We start from the raw sequence: 17,168 nt of genomic DNA on the forward strand, positions 1-17,168 counted from the left end.
TTTTGATGTATGGTGTGCACAATGTATAATCACACAGACGAGTGGGGTCACGCTGCACGTAGCTTGGTAACATCGTAGATAGGACAGTATGTCATCATAGCGTGAGAACGTATGTTGTCACGTCACTTAATATATAATGACATCATCATTAGTAAGAACACTTAATTGTATGATGTATCATGGTTTTAAACTAATCCTTTATAGTCAATCACTGGCTGACCAATATTTTGATTATGTGAACCAGACTTTATGTAAGGGGCAAAATAGTAAATATTTTAGGCCTTGTGGACCATATATGGTCTCTGTCGTATATTCTTTTTTTAAAACAACCTTTTAAAACTGTAAAGGCCATGCTTAGATTATAGACCACGTGAAAACAGGCCTGGCCTTATTTGGTCCATAGGCTGTAGTTTACTGACCCCTGGAATAAGCAGTGCTGTGATACATGTCCTAGACAGCAGCTTGTGCATGCCTGCCGCTGTCTTTGGATAAATTCTTAGAAGTGGAATTACAGGTACTGAGTAACTGATGCTAATTTTAAGGCTTTTTATCAGTACTATCCAGTTACCCTCCAGAGAGTTTTTCCAGTTGACATCCCCACCATCAGTGTTTGAAAATTCCCTTTTTCCTAAACCCTTACCAACGTGGGATATTTTCATTATTTTTTTTCTTTTTGCTATTTTGGGAGGAAATAAGTGGTATCTAAATGTCATTTGAATTTTCATTTCTTAAATAAGTAGGATGCTAAATTTTTTTCCTACTTATTAGCTCTTTATGTCTTTTATGAGCTGTTGTTATGTGCTTAGCCCTTTTTTTCCTTGGAGGTATTTTTTTTTTATTATAAGAGTTCTTATATAGAAATTATATGAAACTTTTTCTTAGTTTACTTAGCTGTGCTGTAAACATTTTCCTGTTTTTCAGTTTTTTTGTTGTTCTATAAAAGTTTGTGTTTTTTTTCACCACTGCAGTCAAGTCTACTTTTCCTTCTTGAATTTTTCATGTTGTGAAATGCTTAAATCAGGCCTCAGACCCCAAGATAACTCATCCACGTTTCCTTCTAGTCCTCTTAGAGTTCTGTGTCGCTTATGTGGAATAAAGCTCTAAGTGAATATCTAACTGTACTTTTCCGAATGGTTAGCCAGTTGTCCACTGAAGAATCCCTGCTTTCCCATTGATTTGCACTGCAGTCTTTGTCATATACTAAACCCTTAGCTGTGTGATGGGATGGCTGGTCATGCCACCACTGAGGTAGGAGGTGGAGCTGGTATTTCTTGGTCTTGCTTTGGGGGCGGTAAGGGTCTACAAGAATGGTTCAGTTTAGAAAGTGTGTGTCAGAATCCAGGACCACAGTTCTGGTGCAGAGGTTTGCTCTCTTTGTGGGGTACCGCTGTTACGAGGGCCATTGGCCGCGGGGGCGGCTGCACCAACATCTAACTGTGGACGGTGTGAAGGGACAAGGAGGAGAGGGGCAAGTGCAGTCGGACCCTTGGAGCCGCGTGGACACTCGGCGGGGTGACTGTGTGTTGGGGCCTCAGAGGAGGGAGGGGGTGAGCCTTCAGTCCCTTCAGATCCTGAGTTGGTGATGCGCTCTACCCAGTAGGTTACCTGCGTTCAGTGTTCATTAGAGAGATTTACCAATATGTACAGCGCCAGTGACGCTGACCTTCCCTCTTCAGCCTGAAGGCCCTGCTGAAAGTGCAGGCTGTGCTAGCATTCCTTCTGTCGAATGCATTCCTGTTTACTTGCAGGAAAGCAAATGAGCGTATTCAGTTGATTTCAGCTCACTGTGAACCTAAATTCTGTAATCCTCAGACGCCTACATCTGCATGGTTGGATTAATCGTTTTGGGGAGTCTAGGTGACATGACATATTTGACATTCTGATGTCATGGTGTTTTGAAATCAGGAAGAAAACTTACGAGGGTACTGAAAAATATGTTTGTTTTATACAAATAAGGAGCTGAAACTATTAGAGTACTAGAAATAGTACAGGAGGAGATCTGGATGGTGAAAGATTTTCTAGATTGGTATCAAGGATAAAAATTTGATGACGAAGGCTTCGTATCTGTGAGATGAGCTGTCTGGTGAGATTCTGTGAGACGACTGTCAAGCTCCTCAAAGCAAGGCCACCTCGCGGTGGAACTGGGCCTGGGGAGGAGGCGCACCCGCTGCAGTGGGTGGGCTCGCGGCCTCTCTGGAGGCGAGGGCACTTGGCGCTGAGTGCGCAGCCTGCTCTCTGGCAGCCCCTCCCCTTCCTGGCCTTCATCCTGGGGACATATCTCATGGATGCGAATGAAGACAGCGTTGATCCAGCAGGTTTGTAGTGGAAGTGGGAAGCAACCGAAACGTCCAGTGATAGGGAACTGGCTTGTTAAATACTAGTGTTTGTACCGTGGAATGCACAAAAGCCCAAAGTCATCTGAAATGGTGACAAAAATAAACGTGGAAAAGAAACGTATAGCACATTTCCCTACTTCCGTAAAGAAAAATGAATGTGCATCACACGCACCTGTGTGTCGCCTAGAACAGAGGCTCCAACATGTGCATCAGGTGTTACTAGAGGTTATTTCTGGGGAGAGTTTTATATTCTCTATATCTGTAGATGTGCAGATAGCTTTCCTTTTTGTTGTTTTCTTAGGTGAGTATGGATTGCTTTTAAAACAGAGTAATAGTAAAAGAACAGTTTTATGCAAACATGCTTCACCCTGAGTACTGCTGATGTGCCTCATTCCCATGCTTGTGTGCGTTGTCTCCTCCTTTAAGTGTAAAGTGGGCTAGGACTTGCACCGAGAAGAAAGTAAATGACAACAGCGCCTTCAGAGACACGCACAGAGGGGGCCAGTGCCGCCGTGAGGGGCAGTATTTCAGCCGTAGCCCAGCTACGTAGCGTCAGTGGGGCCTGGAGGCTGCAGAGCTCCTCCCGGAGGGCGCCGTGGCTCCTCCTGCACAGGCAGGGTCAGAGGACGCAGAAGCCCGGCCGCCGGCACCAGCCGCCGGCAGCCCCGGGGCCTGCAGAGGGGTCCTGTTCGGGGCGCGGGCAGGCTTTACCCGTGCGAGCGGCGCGGTGCATGCAGTGTGCACACACTGCTGCGGGGGTGGCGGAGCCGGTGCCTGCTGAGCCACGTGAGTGGTGAGACAAGGCCCTGGGCGGGGTACGTGGAAGGCTCTGGAGAGCCTGTGATCTCTTCCTTCTGTGTTGCAGCCTCCTAAAGTGAGATGCCTGACCAGGATCTGGCACCCCAACATCACAGAGACAGGCGAGATATGTCTCAGGTGAGTTTATCTGCGTTCCCGTCTTCCGTGTTGTGAGCACCGTGTGTGAGTGATGGGCTTTCTACACGGTATCTCCCCGGAGAGGAGATCTTGAGGCTGGGCCGATGTTAGGGAGGCTTCGGCTGCACTCTGCGGTCCACCCAGGTGCCCCCCTCGAGGGCCCTTACCCTTTTCCCTCCGTCTGGCTGATTTTAGCTAAGAGGGGAGAATATGAGTAATGGAATCCAGGGTGGGGGGATGTGGACGGGAGGCTTCAGAAGACCCAAGCACTTGTATTTAAATGTCCTCTTTCCCAAATCGTCTGGATGCGCATAGGAGCACTTTCGTAGCAGGATACGCTTTCCCAGTCGTGCCTGGGTCCCCACCCTTCCAATGGCAGATGGTCAGGGGTCAGTGACTTCCTGCCGCCTAAGCTTGCTGGTCACTAACGTAGAGAACTGGAGGAGTTGCGTAGAGTGTTGGTTGTTGTCGTTTTTTAGTAAATTTAGCTTGTGGGCTTTATTTTTCTGCGTCTTGCGCTTTCTCTGGTAGGGCAGTGAGGTTAACTTGTAGAGGCTCTGGTGCTGGACCCCCGGGCCAAGCCCCAGCCCCACCACTGCCAGCTTCGGGACTGCGGGAACCTGGAAGGCAGGCAGACAGGGTTTCTCCGGTGTGTCCTTTGCTTTCTTACTGTGAGCTAGTCCCTCCGCAGGCCCTGCCTCTGTGTCCTGTCCTTTTACCCTCTTCTCCCCACACGTGCACTGTGACCGCTCCTCCCTGCGAGGACAACCACTAGGATTCATCTCCCCATTTTAGTTTGTATGTGGAGCCCCCTGTTCTTTCATATCAGCTTCATTTTTTAATAGCAAGTTAACGGGAATTCCCTGGTGGTCCAGTGGTTAGGTCTCCACGCTCTCACTGCCAAGGACCCAGGTTCAGTCCCTGGTTGGGGAACCACGATCCCGCCAAAAAAAAAAAAAAAAAAGTTAAAAATACACTTTATAAGTCAGTCATCCTCCCTTTTAAGTATCTGTCCTTTAAATATTGAAACTTTAAAAATCTATGATCTTCAGGTCCAGATTGTAAGTGGTTTCTGGTCCGGCCTTGTCTCCCCAGGCTTTTCACCTGTGCCCACTCTCCTGGGGGCTCCCCACACTCCACTTCCTGTCACGTCCCCTTCTCCGGTCAGAATTAGGTCCAGAGAGGGCATTTCTCTACTCTTGCAGTCTTCTGAGAAATCAGATTATTAGCAAAGTATAATAGGAATTTAACAGATGGTTAAATGTAAATTTGGCTAAATTTGTAGTTAAATTTGGTTAAATTTGTAGCCTGCTACAAAAGACAGAAACTTTAAAGGAAAATCATTGATAGGTTTAGCCACATTAAAATTAAAAATACAAAAGCACAAAATTGAAAGAGAAAAGATCAGCAAGATTACATCCTTTGTATGTAAACAGTCCTTTCAATCAATATGAAAACGATGGGACATATCCACCGGAAAATGAGCATTGCCTACAAGTAGGTGATTCATAGGAGAAACACAGCGGGTGGTGAGCGTCTGCTTGATGCTCAGTCTCCTTGGTGATCAGAGGACACGTGGAAGCAAGGGGACGCCGCTCACCACTTCTCAGACTGGCAGATACAAAAGCAAAGGGTGTGTGAGAACAGGCTCCCTCGTTCCACTGGAGAGTGCGTGTACCTGTACACCTTTCATTGGTCCTTCAGCCATAAGGCCTACATTTAACTTGTATATACCCTCGGACCTGTCAGCTGCACCTCTGGGAATTTAACTGAGGGAAGTAGTGTGCCAGGTTTATGTACAAAGACTACCTCTTTGTGAAAAACTAGACAGTGTCCAGCGATGGTTTTGGACATGGCATCTCCTGAATAAAGGAAATGATGTGCCTGGCGCTCCATGGGGTCTGGTCTAGTCACAGGGGTGCTTTTTGCTTCTCTTAGTGAGACTTGCCCTGCTCCCACCAAGGGCCCACACCCTGCTCTTGGCTCAGGGCCAGCAGTGCTATGTCTGTGGGATTGGAGGGACCAGGGCCATGAACCCGGCAGTTGCACTTCAGATTTTTGTTCTCCTAGAACCTGAGTTTCCAGTGTAGTCCCTGGGGCATCCTCTGTCCCCTTGCCTGTACCCTCTCTGATGGCCACGTGGCTGTCACCTGAGCTCCCTCGGGACTGCCATCTGCTCAGGCTGGGCCTGAACCTCCGTGGTGTCACCCTGCTCAGATCTGCGGCCCCCAGACATGGGCACACCTGGCCTCCAGGGGCAGTCCTGCTCTGTCTGTGCTTGTTGACGGGGAAGCTCAGAGGGCGCTGACTGGTCGCCCAGTCTGCCCGCCTGCCTTCCATCAGCTAATGTTGGCTGAGCCCAGACACAGTGGGGAGCAGTTTGCGATCTCTGCTTTATGGGGTCTGCCAGCTGGTGGGGAGACAGGCACTAAACAAGTAAACAAGGGTATAGCTAAAATTGCAATAAGGTCTATAAATGAAAAGGATAAGCTAGATCAGAAATAATTCTTTCCCCGTCTTAGTAAAGAAGTCTCTCGTTGGATCATATAAAGCACCAGGATTGGGCGGTTGGTTCCAAAAAGTTATTCAAAAGTTGTAGAGATTTTATCTCAACAACTCACTGATGCCTCTGCAGGGTGGAAGGACGTGCCCCGGGCAGATAGGATTAGGGTGCATGATGGGAGTTTTCTTTTTGGTGCTCGAAGTAAGCTGTAGGTTAGTTTTATTTACTCTAACTGATCTTCATGGGCAATTAAGATTATGGCATTGATTCAAATTCTGCATATTTGTGTTTTCTCCTGATCGTCATTGATTTTTGTGAATTTGAACGTGTTCTGATTCAAAAATTTTCTTAACAGTAACAAGTATGACCTGGAAAGCCTGACACTGACGTGTTAGCTTAGGAGCTGTTAGGTTCAGGTGAAAGCAGCAGTGTGATGTAATTCAACAATGCCAGGCTCCTTTTTTCACCAGAAGGAAACTAGGCAGTAAGTGGTAACTTTTCAAAGTGTGGGATGCTTATTTATATGCGAGTACATGCTGTGCGTTTGCCGTTGGTAGGACAGTCATGAAAATGACTCTTCGGTCAGCTCACATCACGTACCCCTGGAGCCCACGTGACCTTCCCTGAGCGTGGTCCTCCCACCCGGGGTGAGCACCTTCCAGAATGTTGTGTTCCTCTGCTTTTATTTTTTACACAGCTATTAAAATCATGTGCTGGGTGCTCACGTGGGTGAGTCTGCAGCTCCAGCTGGGGGCGCGTGCCCTGGGGCGGGTGCTGCCCTGCGCCTTGGTTTCTCCTCCGTAGCACGGGACCCCTCCCTCTTTGGTCTTGGGGCACTGGGTGAGTGTTGGGTCCTGCTGACACACAAGCAGGAAGCTCCGCTGTCATTGTTGTCACCATCCTTTTCTGAATGTTAAATCGACAGATGCGCTCTGTATGTTCTGATTTAAGCATGCTTTTCCCCTGCTGAGTGTACAATACATAAAAATAACACTCGCGATTAGACTGGAGGACCCATACAGGCGTGAGGCAGAGAAGGCCTTCTGTGGCGACACAGGAAACTGTGGAGCCACAGAGGAGAGACGGACTGCATGAGACGTGCACCTCCGTTCCGACAGAAATCACGCTGAGCAGCTCGCGGGACTGGAGCCTGCTCCCTGCTGACCGCTGTGCCTTTCTGTGTCTGTTTCAGTTTACTGAGAGAACATTCGATTGACGGCACCGGCTGGGCCCCCACGAGGACACTGAAGGTAGCGTGTCCTTTGCCCACAACTCCCCGGATGCCCCTCCATCGGCAGCCAGCCTCCTGTAAGGACAGCGATGTCCACGCTGTCCCATCTGCATGGGTGGACGGGCCCACGCTGCCCACCCGCCACCGCCTGCCTGGGGCTGCTGGCCAGGCGCTGGCCCTGCTCAGCTCCTCTGCCCCCACTTCTCTTCGGTTGGGGGCGGGGATTAGGGTGTCGAGTCATCTCCTCTCCCCTCTTCCCTTTACCGTTTACGGTTTGTGCTTCGGTGGTTTACTGTTTCTACCCTCGTCTTGCTATTCGCCCCAGTCTTTGATAGTTGTCTCCCCCTTTAAGCAGTGGAGACTCGCCAGGCGTGGGTAGAGACGGAGGAAGGAAAGGCTGGATGTTCTGTGTCTGCTCTGAGTTACACTGGACAGAGGAGGGGTGGCAGGGTGCAGCCAGGTGTGCTGCACGGGGGCCCCTCTGCTGGGGCAGGGGGTGGAAAGGGGAGCCACAGGGACTAAATAAGTGGCCCCAGTTGCTTCTCCAACATGGCTTGAGTGGGTTTCGGGGGTGCGTGTCGTGGGTACCCACGTGAGGCCGCCGGCTGTGCTTCGCCTCAGGGCTTTTCCATGGTGCTGTCCGTAGGCACCTGCAGTTTCTCCCCATGCCTGACCTTTTATCAGAAGGAGTCAGGACTTTTGGGCAGTGTTCACCTAGTAGTAAGCAGCTACCTGACTTTTGCCATCTTCTTTGCCTGAGTAGTGAACTGGTCCCACACGGTTGTAGCCTCTGCCTGTCTGCTGAGGGATCGATCCTGCCCAGAAGAGCGATCGCCTGGGACTGGGTTTAGGGGCAGCCGTGTTCCCAGCCTGCACTTCAGCACAAAGGCATGGTCTTCTGAGCCAGTCACCGTCTTCCCTGGTGACCGTCCTGCTGCTCTGACACTGATGGTCCCACCTTTCAACTTGAAAGGGCCGTGGGCCTCCAGTCAGCCTGTTTGTGAAGCTCTGAGAGCCGTGTGGCATATCACACGTGCCGTCTCCCTGCCTCTCTCTCTCGTAACGTTTTTCCACACACGTCCACTTTGGCTCAGTCAGGCATGGATTACAAACGCTGTCCCACCTAAAACCACTCGTAGGTCTCAGTCTGTGCCAAGTGCACAAAAAGCGAGCAATGGCTGGTAACAGCTGCTGCGCTGGATGCTGTCCCCCAGGTTGCAAGGGGGAGCCTGAGATTAACTTTCTAGGCCCTACGTTTTTTTTTTTTTTTTTTTTTGCGGTACGCGGGCCTCTCACTGTTGTGGCCTCTCCCGTTGCGGAGCACAGGATCCGCAGCATGTGGGATCTTCCCAGACCGGGGCACAAACCCGCGTCCCCTGCATCAGCAGGCGACTCTCAACCACTGCGCCACCAGGGAAGCCCTAGGCCCTACCTTTTAAAATAACTCCTGCAGAAAACTAACCTCTTCCACTATATGCTGACTTAACTGGTTCATCTCTTAGAGACCATCCCCACCTGAAACTTGTTTTTGTCTTTCTTTCTCATTTCAGGATGTTGTTTGGGGATTAAACTCTTTGTTTACTGTAAGTATGCTGACCAGAATCCCAAGTTTTTCTTGATTCCTCTGCCTCCTGGTTTTAAAGATCGCATCAAGGATAACATGAGGGGATCAAAACCAGCGGTGTGGGCGCACTAAAACCCCCTTTTCTTTGGCACTTTTGTGAATCAGAGGAGCAGTGAGACAAGAACTGAGGGGGCTTTGGAGTGACACTCTGGGAGGTCCTGGGGCTGGGAGGGGCGGGAGCAGAGCGTCCCCACTTCCGCCCTGCTGTCGTGGCCGCCTCGCTCCCGGGGGCCGGCGTGGGCCAGTTCCGCTCGCTGTGGTCTCCTCCACGCAGGCCCCTCTGGGAGCGCCTGGCCCACCTCACACCGTCCGCTCTCACCGGCAGCCAGTCCACAGCTTCCTTCGCTCCCAGGGGCCCGGTTTGGGAGAAGGAGTGTGTAGTCACCAACCTTTGGGCTTTTCACAAACCCAGAACCTTAGAATTATTCTCTTAATCAGTGAAGTTTGCTGTCCTCAGAGAACAGCACCTCTCAGGCAGGGGCTGGAGGGCGGGAAGAGGTGTAGGAGAAGGGGAAAGGGGGAAAGCTGGTATTTGGAGTTTTATATAGTATTATTCGTTACTTTGAGTTTTGGCTTTTTGATCATAAAGAAGCTTTGAAAGAAATAAGCTTCAGGGATCTGTCTCTGGGCAAAAAAAAAAAAATCTCTGCTACTTTTGGTAAAACCTAAGTCCCCCCATGAAAACGAGCCATCCTGGACAGCCCCCAGGACGACGGGACTGCTCCCTCACCCTGCCGTCCTCAGCCAGTGAAAGACAGCAGAGCAGAGCCCAGAGGAGACCCCTAAGTGCCTGCCCCCCCTGCCTTCTCGGCTGATGTCACCGGGTGGTCCGGTAACACCTCCTGATTTCGGGACCTGCTGTAATCTCCAGGAGAAGGCAATACCCAAGGGGTACCGGGCCATCTGGACAGGTTTCTGCTGGTCTCAGCTGTTCTGTTGTGATTGTTTTTGGCTTCTCCATTGACGTGAATGAAGTTTTACTTCTGGAGATGCAGAGGCTGGAGTGTGATTTAAAACCTGCCTGGCAGTTGTGCTGCTTCTCTTTTGAAGGACATCTGATGGGTCCCCATCTCTCCAAGCACTCCAAACCTTCCAAATTCTAAAGAGCCCATCAAACTTGCTAATGAAGTCTATAACGTTTATTCCAACTCACATATTCATTTTAGGTAAAATACATGGTAAAGAAGATGAAGAATTCTGTATGTCTGGTGTGAGTCTTTATATGCACCGGGATTCTCATATAATACGTGCTTTATATTTTTGCCTATTTCTGGGACTTGGAACTAATTTCCCAGCTGTTAATGATCATAGAGATTTAGAATTTTTCCTGGCTGTATTTGTGACATATTGGTCACACCCATATTTATTTCCAAATCAGGAATACAATCCCCAGATTAAACATTGCTCCTCAGGAGAAATAACAGTTGTCTTTACAATGATCCATCAGTGGCTTTGGAAAGCAGTGACTCAACATAACAAATGTTTCTACCCTGACCTTTAAGAAGAGGACTAGGTAGTATAAAGGAAAGACACGGTCTTCAATCTAAAATCTGTCGTCATTCTTGGGGGTGGGGGGAGTAGCATTCCAGGGCTCTTCTAAGGTGGAAAGGGTCTGGTGCTGGTTCCCTGGGGCCAGGGAGCCCTGGCCACAGTGGCACCATCCTACGTTGTTAGGTCGGGTTGCAGACGTCCTTCCTACTGGATTGTGAGTGCCGTGCTTGTGGAGGTGAGTTAAAGGTGAAGGGAGAATCTAGGCAAAGTCAGAATAGAAACATAGACTTAGAAGACAGAGTTGTTAATCACAAAATAAAGGAGAAAATGAATTTTTAAGGAAAAATTAACAGGATTTTTTATTTAGAAATGCTCATAATAAGAGTGGTTTGTCATTCCCCAAGTATCAAAACTAGCATTAGAAATTAGTGTGGTCACTCTTTCCTCACCAAACGTTGGATAATCGTGGGTAAACATATCCCTGCCTTCTTTCAGTGGACCGTTAATCACCATCTGAAAAAAGTATCTCACGTTCAGTGCTCCTACATCAAAAGGAACTTTAGTTCTCGGGAGTTTTTTCAGCTCTGGGTCGTTCTGTCATTTGCTGATTAGGTTTCTGTTGCCTGCTTCATAAAATGAAGACGTGCAACAGCAGAAAAACAGATTCTTTCCATTGCTTACTTTGAGTTTCTCTCTTTTTAAGGATCTTTTGAATTTTGATGACCCACTGAATATTGAAGCTGCAGAACATCATTTGCGGGACAAGGTAAGCTAGTAACAGGAATATTCTAGGTTGATGTATTTGGTGAAAAGATAATTACTGCCCCTTGATTAAATAAGTATGAAACTGAGAATGGTGACTAGAATTTAACTAGAATTAAATCCTTCATTGAATTAAATGGGACTAGAATTTAAAGCAATGTATGAATGATGTATTATAATAAATGTGAGTGGTCTCAGAAAAGTGTTTGACCCGAGGTCAGACAGAAGTGTTTTTAGGTGTGGTTTCCTGGTAGAGTTCAGTATGATGACCTACAGCAGGCGGCCGTCGCTTTACCGCGTGATGGCGTAGGAGCACAGAAGGGAGACCGAACCAAGGGTGTTACCGCCCCCCACCCCCCCACCCCCGCCACCTCTGCCGCCACCCAGCGGGCTGACCGTCCTCCACACCTTCCCAGAGTGCAGGCGCACGCGAGCCCACAGCGATGGGGTCGTGTTTGTTTTGTTGTCGTTGTTCGTGTATTTTCGCTTTTTCCCTCCAAGTCAGTGCATAAACTCTCACTCGTTCATTTTAGGAGCTGTCGAATAATATCCCGTGGTGTGGCTCTACCGTACTTTTCTCAACCATTCTCTTATGGCTGGGCACTCAGGTTTTTCCACGGGATTATTTTCCAGCTACAGACAGCGCTGCAGTAAATGCCCTTCGTACACACATCCTTACAGTGTGCGGGCACAAGGCACAGGGTCCGGGAGGCGGCCGAGTGTGGCCGAGGTGAGGCTGCTGGAGGTTGTTCGGAGCTGGTCGGGCCTAAGCAGACAGCTCTGCGGCGCTGACTCCGTTTAGTCACAGGACCTCACGTTTCGTTTTCTGAGCCACATTCCCTGTGAATCCTTGCCCTGCCCAGGAGTCAGCCACCTAACGCTGTTGGATCAGCTGACGTGGCTCTGAACGTAGGACGTTCTAAAGGCCATCAAGCTGGTTCTAAATACCGTGCTTAATGTTGAGGTCAGCTGCTTCTGTACATGTAAGACCTACCGTGTGCCAGAGCGCGCGGGCGTTTTAAATGTGCCACGTGTGGTGTTCACCACAGCCGGCCTTAGCAGGGCCCCGAAGGGCAGGCAGGAGGGCCCCCGGCACGTGTCCCGGCACGCGGGGAGCAGAGAGCCAGGCGGTGGCCCCGGAGGGTCGGCGGGTGCCTCTGGTCGGGCAGGCAGAGGAGGCCACGTCCTGCTGAGCAGGCCGGGAGGTGGCCGAGGTCTTCAGTCTCGCCTCGCCGGCCTTTGGCAGTCAGCCATCTACACCCTCGGGGCGGCCCTGGCGGGGAGGAGCCTTTGTTTGTCTGCTGTGCTGACAAGCCTTGCTGGCGGGCCCCCAGGAGGCTCTGTTCAAGTTCTAACTCCACCTGTCATTGTCATTGTGCCCAACAAGGATGTCCCCACTCAGCACTAACAGTTGTAGCCCCTGTAGACTAAACCTTGTCGGGAGGGAACACCCTTATAGAGCCAGGAGGAGAAAAAACATGTTACGATTGTTTATTTTTTATTGTTCTCGGAAGGGTGTTTCCTGCTCTTTGTATGAAATAGGAAGAGACTTGCAGCTTACAGGCAGACCATTTTATTGTGCTTCGCAGATATGGGTGTTGCTGCTTTATGTCGGGTTCTCAGGGAAAGCCCTTCTGGTAAGATGTGAGTAGAGGCCGGTTGTGAACCAAGTGGACCTCAGGCGGGAGCGTTCCAGAGGCCTCAGCAGCAGCGCAAAGGCCCTGAGGCAGGACTGCGCTCCTGGTGTTCAGCCATGCTTCAGAGGCCCCGTGTGACTGGGGCAGGGCAGCAGGAGGGCAGTGGTGACATGGTGTAGCAGCAGCCCTGCGTGGCCCTCCAGGTGCCAGGCAGTGTCATACCTGCTCCCAGACACACTTGTTTCCCTGACAACCCACGAGGGAGGGACTCTTGCCCCTGATTTGCTGCTGAGGGAGCAGGGCCACCAGGAAGTGAAAGACTTGCCGGGAAGGGGCGGACCCCAAGATTTGAACCCAGGCGGTTTGGCCCCAGGGTTCGTGGTCTTCTCACTGACGAGAGCAAAGGTGATTAAGGCTGAGCTGAGGCACCTGTGGTCCTGGGTGTCTGTGGGATCGTCACTCCACATCCCGGGAGCTTTGGCCGCGGCTGCCTGGGAGCCGATGGTGTGTCGGCAGCTGGGTACCGTGGAGGTGACCTTGTGAGAGTTTTGCTGAAGACAGCCAGGGCTTCTGTGCAGCCCGTGTTGGCTGCGGGCAGACAGCTGTGAGGGAGCCTCTGAGCACAGTCCTGGGCCGCCTGGTGGCGACCACAGGGGTCCCCTTCTCCCCTTTCCTTGAACCCGCCCCACCCTGAAAGAGTGACTGCAGCGTGGCCGAGGAGAGCAGGCCCGTTCCACCCATGCCTCCCAGGTGGCCCCTGCAGCAGGCAGGGCCCGGGGCTGTGCCTCTTGCTGGATGGGACTGAAGCCTGGGACCCTGTGTGCAGCTGTGGGTGGGGGTGAGAGGGTTGAGAGCCCGCCTTCAGGTCACAGGCCGTCCCGCCACCAAATGCGGACGGGTGTTCTGAGGTGGACAGGCTCCAAGTCACTCGTGGCTCAGACAGTCCCAGGGGCCCTTCCCAGTCCTGTAAGGCCAGGGAATTTTGCTCCTGACCTTAGAGAGAAAAGACCTGGGGACACACTTGGGGCGTTGGCTCAGATCTGAGGTGGCTTTCCCTCTCGCGCTAGCCTGGGAGATACCTGCATCCATACAGCGTTTTTACCCCTGAGGGATCAGCCCAGGCCCCCAGGTGGCCTCTGCTTGATGCCCAAGGAGCGCCCTCTGTAGCAAGCCCACCTCTCGTCTCAGGCAGGGTGGTCACCCTGATGGCGGGCTGCACTTGGGCCATAGGTAGCAGGGTCCTGGGGAGACAGATCAGGACACAAGGGTCTTCCTGAGAGCTGCAGCCAAGGCTCATGCCCATTTGTGGTCCAGAGTCCCGGCCGGACCCGCATCGTGACCTTGACCACACTGGTGGATCTCACTCTCCCCGTCCGCACAACGCAGGGTCTTCGGTTCCCGTCCACCCAAAGCTTGTTTGTGTCCCCTCCCGGCACCCAGAGTGACAGGGAGGTGGCACTCAGCCCCGTGGGTCTCTGAGTCTCCTGCCACCTTGGCGACTGGAGGATTGGAGGCCGGACCCTTAACGCCCTCCCGAGAGCTGGCGGGGGCCCTTGGCTCGGGGGCACGCAGCTTGTCCCTGAAGTGTCGCCCTGCGCTGACTCACCCCCCCTTCCTCCCCTCTGCCCCACAGGAGGACTTCCGGAATAAAGTTGAAGATTACATTAAGCGCTACGCCAGATGACAGGAGGAGAGGGCTGCGGGGCCGTGGACTGTGCGCTACCAGCTTGTCTCCAGCTGAAACGAGAAGGGAGTCTCCTCCCGTCCCTGGCTCCCCTCAGTCCTGCTGGGCCGCCCCAGTCCCGCGACCATGCCGTCCCGAGGAAGCACCTCTTCACGACCGCCCATTGTAGACAGAGAGTTCCGCATAAATACAGCCAGAAAATGTGCTTCGGGTCCTAAAGAGTTGTCTGCTTACCTTAACATGTTTACTTTTTTGAAACTGTACTGTATAGGCTGTTAATGAGATTCTCGAGAAGTTGTGATGAACTCAGCATTGAGGCTAGAGCTTGCTTCTCCCCTTTCCCCAGTCAGTCCCTGCCCAGGCGATGCTAATGATGTGCTCAGTGTAGCTCGCAGACGGCGGTCAGAACCCGCTGCAAACCGTGATTGGATGCGAATTCCCTTCGCTCCTTCCACGAATGTTGGCCCTGCCCAGGTGTCGTGAAGCTTCCCAGAATGCATATGGTCGTTCACTGTAGATCTCTTACTGAAATGCGTATTTTATTTAATGTAAGTATATTTTGGAACAGATTTGTAATTTGTACAATTTAATGCTTTAATTATTTTTTTCTATTCTCATTTAGTTTGTATTTTCATTGTATAGAGCAGACAGAAAGATGTTGGGTCAAGCAACTATTGAAGAGAAATACAAAGAAAATATAAAAGACACAGTATTCGTTCTGTCCAAATGCAACGAGAATTTGGCTTGTGAAAATCAGCTCCTGTTTTCAGGTCCAGATGGGGCAAAGAAGTTTAGGGACCCTTTGAAGCTAGATCTGGATGAACTAAAAAATAATAATAATAATAGCAGGGAGCCCTTTCTCACATGCTGCCCAGAGGAAACTGGCTGGAGCGCAGCCCCGCCAGGGGCTTGGTGTTTCTGCCGTCATGTGTCTGTGAGCCACTGCGCAAGAGAGCCAGACCCTCGTGTTCTGGGGACAGGAGAGATACCTCAGGAATCGGCCCAAACAATGTCTGATGCCACTGAGACCACCCATGTGGCCTTCCGAGTTCTCTGATTCTGGGCCCCGTCTCAGGGTTGAGTCTCCCAGGCCTTGGAGGGCCAGGAATCAGTGGCGTCACTCAGCCATTCCTGGGTCAGGCAGTGCACTTCAGAGTCAGAACACCGAGGAGAGGAGAGCGGCTTTATTACAGCGTTCGACATCTGAACCCTTGGAATCAAATGCAGAATAACTATCTGTATGGTTTTGTCTGCCGCTCACCTAACACGCTCCAGTGTACCTGACAGCCAGCCTCCTTAGGCCTCTGGATTCCCCCGTCTACCAGCTAACCAGTCTGGCTCGTTTTTCTTAATTTATGACGTGATCCCAGATTATGAGATCAGTCTGTCCTGGAGATCAGCGGGGGAGGAATTCGGGCCATGCTTCCCATTTGTAACCAGCAATCATGCCCATTAGACCGGAGGGTGACCCTGGCTGACGGGCCACTCCGTCGGGTGTGCAGAGCAGGAAGGATGGGGCTGGTTAAGGGCATGGTGGCGTCTCTGTGGCCCAGAGCCTGTCAGGCACAGTCACCCTGGGAGGGGCGCTCCAGTTCACATACTTCAACTCACCAACTGGCTTCAGAGCCATCCTCTGCTAGGGGGTCAGGAGGGTAGCAGCTGGCCATCGACACGCCTGATTGGTGCCCCTGTGACCCAGGGCGTGCTGCTCTCTGCCAGCTCTAGCCCGAGTCATTTCACAACCCCCAGCTCTCCCGGCGGCACCCTCCCCTGGTGGTGCGGACAGAGGTGGAAGAAATGATGGCAGCGCCCGTAGTGAAATGGAAACGTGTGTGATGCAGGTGAAGACTTTGCCCTCTGGGCCAGACTGAAAGGGAGAGGATCCCTTGTTAATTCTGACCTCACACAATATAGAAAACAAGGGAGAGGATCCCTTGTTAATTCTGACCTCACACAGTATAGAAAAATACATGGTCAAGCAGTTCTTCAAAAATGACATTTCCACGTCACGATCATCCCTTTCTGTCCAGTGGCGATCTCAGAGGCGTTTTACCTCCCTGCCCCCTCCCATCTTGTTAAGGAGCCCACCCAGCTTGGCCCATCTCCGTGGGCCAGTGGTACTGTGCTGGGTGCTTGGCCAGCGGGGCCCGTGGCACCTTTTGGTGGCTGCGGGACATTGACCTCCAGGACTTTTGCTTTCCTGGGGTCTTTTTCCCACTCTTAGGCCAAAGTAACATTTCTGGCTGCCGTCCATGTGCCCCACCAGCCCAGAGACAGTTGATGATTTCTAACTTGCGGGGGTTGGGGTGGGATGCTAGCGTCTGGCCAGCCAGACTAGCCCTGGGGCTGGGTGGGGTGGGGCAGGCCTGGGGCATGACGCTGTGGCACAGCTCTGACTCTGAAGGTCAGGTGGATCCCCACGACTCTACTCTTTAAAATGGGGTATGTCAGCTGCGTGTTTTTCAGGAACACTTAGAAGGAAACAGCTCCCCAGAGTAGCCCTCTCAGAAGGAGAAGGCTCACATCTCGCCTCTCCCCTTCCCTCAAACACACCACCTGCAGGCTACCTCCTCTGCAGCCTTTCTAAGGAGCTGGGCCGAGTGTAACCTGGGTGTTGAGCACTGACCTCCCGGCTTTGTGTCTCCTCTTTCCCTGCAGTCCTGGTCTTCGCACCTCCTGTGTGTTCTTTTCAGCCACTGTGCGTTGTTGCAGAACGCTGGCCCCAGGGAGCGGTGTGTCGTGGGTTATGGGTAGCTTCACAAGACGCCCTGCTTTACCTGCCCTCACCTCCAAGCACTGAGGGCCTCAGAGGCCTGCTTGTCTGATCGACCGACCTCAGATAAGTCAGGCCTTGCACGTGGCTGGAGAAGCCTGCAGTACAAACTTCATGTTAAAACGTTCCCCTATTCAGACCATTTGCAGTAGCTAAACTATTTTGAATGTAGTCTTTGAGAGGAACGTGTC

At 51.5% G+C, this 17,168-nt stretch overlaps 1 protein-coding gene across 2 annotated transcripts in view; it reads left to right on the forward strand.

Annotated features, from left to right (window-relative positions):
• UBE2F (ubiquitin conjugating enzyme E2 F (putative)) overlaps positions 1-16,652 on the forward strand; it is a 53,669-nt gene extending 37,017 nt beyond the window's left edge. For both annotated transcript variants that reach the window (XM_079925457.1, XM_079925458.1), the window contains exons 6-10: positions 3,202-3,272; positions 6,968-7,025; positions 8,557-8,589; positions 10,825-10,887; positions 14,154-16,652. In XM_079925457.1, the coding sequence (XP_079781583.1) occupies positions 3,202-3,272; positions 6,968-7,025; positions 8,557-8,589; positions 10,825-10,887; positions 14,154-14,204 (276 nt within the window). In that variant the 3' untranslated portion in view covers positions 14,205-16,652. The remainder of the gene's footprint in view (positions 1-3,201; positions 3,273-6,967; positions 7,026-8,556; positions 8,590-10,824; positions 10,888-14,153) is intronic.
• Positions 16,653-17,168: the final 516 nt, after the last annotated feature.

Source organism: Stenella coeruleoalba (assembly GCF_951394435.1).
Source record: "Stenella coeruleoalba genome assembly, chromosome: 6".
Taxonomy (NCBI): Eukaryota; Metazoa; Chordata; class Mammalia; order Artiodactyla; family Delphinidae; genus Stenella; species Stenella coeruleoalba.